Raw genomic sequence first — 3,337 nt, 5'->3', positions numbered from 1 at the left:
AGCTTTACTCCTGTGTCTCCTGGATGGTTGTAGCTGAGGTCCAGTTCTATCAGATGAGGGGTTGGACCTCAGAGCTGAGGCCAGAGAAGCACAGCCTTCTCTGGAGCAGACAACCTGCAGCTGAGGACACAGATTATTGGAATCAGTCCATTCATTAGAAACATCAACCCAATGAGACAAAGAACAAGTCCAGATCTTTATGGACTTTATCAAATGTGATTTTCCAACACAAATACCAACAGGTTATGTAATAAATAGTGAAGAATATGAACCCCTCTGACCTGAGCTGTTCCAGTTTACAGTGACAACTCTTCAGTCCAACACACAACATCTTCAGCCCGAGTCCTTCAAGTCATTGAGACGAGGTCCAGGACTCTCAGACTAGAGGACTGGGAGCTGAGGACTGAGGACAGAGCTTCACAGCTTCTCTCTGACAGGTTACAGTGCTCATCTTAACAGAAAACATTGTTTATGTAGAAGTTGAATCAAACCATCCTCTGTTAAACAAAGGAGACTCACAGAGCTTTGGTGGAGGCCTTGACCACTGGCAGCAGCCTCAGGAGAAACTCTCTGAAGCAGAGTATTTCTTCAGCTCAAACTGGTCCAGATCTTCTTCTGATGACAGTAAGATGAAGGCCAGAGCTGACACTCAGCAGGAGACAGTCGACTTCAGACAGACGTCCTGATCTCAGGTACTGTTGGAATCTGCTCCACCAGAGAACGATCATTCAGTTCATTCAGACAGTGGAGCAGGTTATGCTCCTCTCTGCAGACACATCCTCACTCAGCTTCTTCTTGATGTACTCAGCTGTTTTCTGATTGGTCTGGGAGCTACTTCCTGTCTGTGTCAGCAGACCTTGTAGAAGGCTCTGATTGGTGACAGTGAAAGACCCAGGAGGAAGCGAGGAGCAGGTCCCAGGTGTCCGTTGGACTCTGTTAAGGCCTCGTCCACAGCTGTCTGATTGAAGATCTTTAGTTTTTTTTTTCACACTGAACATTGTAGACTTCTGTGTTTTCTCTGAGAAAGCAGGTTGATCCCAGTGTTGATGAAGGTCTGATGGACGTGAAGAGCAGCCAGAAACTCCTGCCACACTCAGATGATGAAGCAGTAGACCTGTCCTGGTACAGGCCTGGCTCTCTCTAAGACCTGTGTGAACACTCCGGAGTACACTGAGGCCGCTGCAGCGTCCAGCCCACACTCGCTCAGGTCACTCTCGTAGAAGATCAGGTTCCTTTCTGCAGCTGCTCAAAGGCCAGTTTTCCCAGAGACTTCACCACTTCCTGGTCTCTGGACTCCAGTGTGGGTCTGTCTCAGATCCTTCTTCATACTTGATGTTCTTGACTTTGGCCTGAACCACCAGGAAGTGGAGTACATCTGAGTCAGGGTCTTGGGCAGCTCTCCTCTCTCTCTGCTTTTCAACAGATGCTCCAGGACTGCGGCAGCGATCCAGCAGAAGATGGCAGGTGGCACATGATGGGGATTCTGGACATCTTGATGTGGGAGATGATTGTGTCGGCCTCGTCTCTGAACCTCTTCCTGAAGTACTGCTCCTTCTGCGGGTCGGTGAACCCTCTGACCTCTATCACCATGGAGATGCACTCAGCAGGATCTGATTGGCCGCCGCGGGTCGTGTGGTTATTCAGAGGCGAGCGGAGGGAAGCAGGCTCCCCTGATGAGGTTCACCAGCAGCACGTGCACTGAGGCGGACTCTGTGGGGTCGCTCAGGGCCTCGGTTTTGGTGAAGTCCAGAGGAGGTCTGCACTCGTCCAGACCGTCAAAGATGAAGAGCACCTGGAGGTGTTCAAAGCTGCAGAGTTCTGCTCGTGTTTGACTAAAGAAGTGATGGACAAGTGTCACCAAGCTGAAGCTTCTCTCCTTCAGTACATTGAGTGCTCTGAAAGTGAACGGGAACAGCAGCTGTATGTCCTGGTTGGCTTCACCTTTAGCCCAGTCCAGACTGAACTTCTGAGTGAGCACTGTTTTCCCGATGCCAGCCACTCCCTTTGTCAGCACTGTTCTGATGGCTCCATGTGTGTGAGCTGGGCCTTTAAACATGTCTTCACATGTGATGGCTGTCTCTGCTGGGCCTGGTTCCTGGAGGCTGTTTCCATGTGTCTGACCTCATGTTCCTGGTTGACCTCTGAAGACCCTCCCTCTGTGATGTAGAGCTCTGTGTAGATCTCATTCAGAAGGCTGGAGTTTCTGCTTTAGCGATGCCCTCAAACACAAACTCAAACTTCTGCTGCAGGTCAGACTCAGTTTTACGCCGATTAAACTCCAGAAGAAAGTCCCTGAATTGAACAACAGATACAGACCTGAGTCTCAGAGAAGATAAATGACTGTGAGCACCTTGTTAAATGTGTTAAATGGTCCTACTGCTCCTCAGACGCTCAGCCAGCTCCTTCTGCTTCATCCTCCTCAGGAAGTTCAGTGTGATCTTCAGAACAGCCTCACTGCAGCTCCTCTGCTCTTCATCCTCATCCTCCACAGGATCTAAACCTTCTGGCTCATCTGTACTCAGAAACCTTGTGGAGCTTCTTCAGCTCCTTCTGGACAAAAGTGAAGATGTCCTCCTCCAGAAGCTGAACAGACACATTATAAACAACACAAATGCAGTCAGTGTCAGATCTGTGTGAAACAAGCTTCATTCATCTGAACATTTCCAAACTTTAGTGAATGACACACCTTAAAATATGGAGTCCAGCTGTGTGTGATGGTGCTGACCACTGGAGACCTCTGGACCCGGCTGCTCCCCTCTGTCACAGAGACACATGTAACATGCATCATTATTATTTATTATTTATATATTGTTCTTATGATCAATGCTTTTGAAAACTCACAGCTACTTGGCAAAATTAACTGGACGTTCCATAGACCAGTCAGCACTAAGTAAGACTTAGTGCTTTCTGTCTGTTCAAGGAACACCATGTTTCAGCACAAGAGTGTCCATCAGTGCACGTGGCACCAGGACACTCTAGGCCGGAGGTCGATGATCGACTTTGTCGTCATGTCATCTGACCTCTGGTCGTGTGTCTTGGACACTCGGGTGAAGAGAGGGGCAGAGCTGTAGAGCACCACCTGGTGGTGAGTTGGGTCCACTGGTGGAGGAGGAAGTCGGAAAGACCTGGCAGACCCAAGTGTACAGTGAGGGTCTGTTGGGAACATCTGGCAGAGTGTGCTGCAGCCCGTGCAGTCACAGAGACAAAAACTCGGGGTTGGGAGGAGTTCGGGGAGGACATGGAGGAGAACTAACGGATGGACTCAAAGAGATTCTGTCAAACCGTCCAGTGCCTCAGGAGGAGGAAGCAGTTCTTCACCAACACTGTTTACAGTGCG

General features: G+C 49.5%; 1 protein-coding gene across 1 annotated transcript; it reads right to left on the bottom strand.

Moving 5' to 3' along the window:
- Positions 1-1,636: 1,636 nt before the first annotated feature.
- On the bottom strand, positions 1,637-2,193 carry LOC129410837 (protein NLRC3-like). Its single transcript, XM_055159746.1, has one exon. It carries the CDS (start codon positions 2,054-2,056, stop codon positions 1,637-1,639), a length of 420 nt encoding a protein of 139 aa, XP_055015721.1. The 5' UTR covers positions 2,057-2,193.
- Between the last annotated feature and the right edge of the window lie 1,144 nt (positions 2,194-3,337).

This window comes from Boleophthalmus pectinirostris, unplaced genomic scaffold, assembly GCF_026225935.1.
Source record: "Boleophthalmus pectinirostris isolate CB_2022bp ecotype Guang Dong unplaced genomic scaffold, ASM2622593v1 HiC_scaffold_2680, whole genome shotgun sequence".
Classification (NCBI taxonomy): Eukaryota; Metazoa; Chordata; class Actinopteri; order Gobiiformes; family Gobiidae; genus Boleophthalmus; species Boleophthalmus pectinirostris.
The sequence above is the reverse complement of the archived record's forward strand: the minus strand, read 5'-3'. Positions and strand labels throughout refer to the sequence as shown.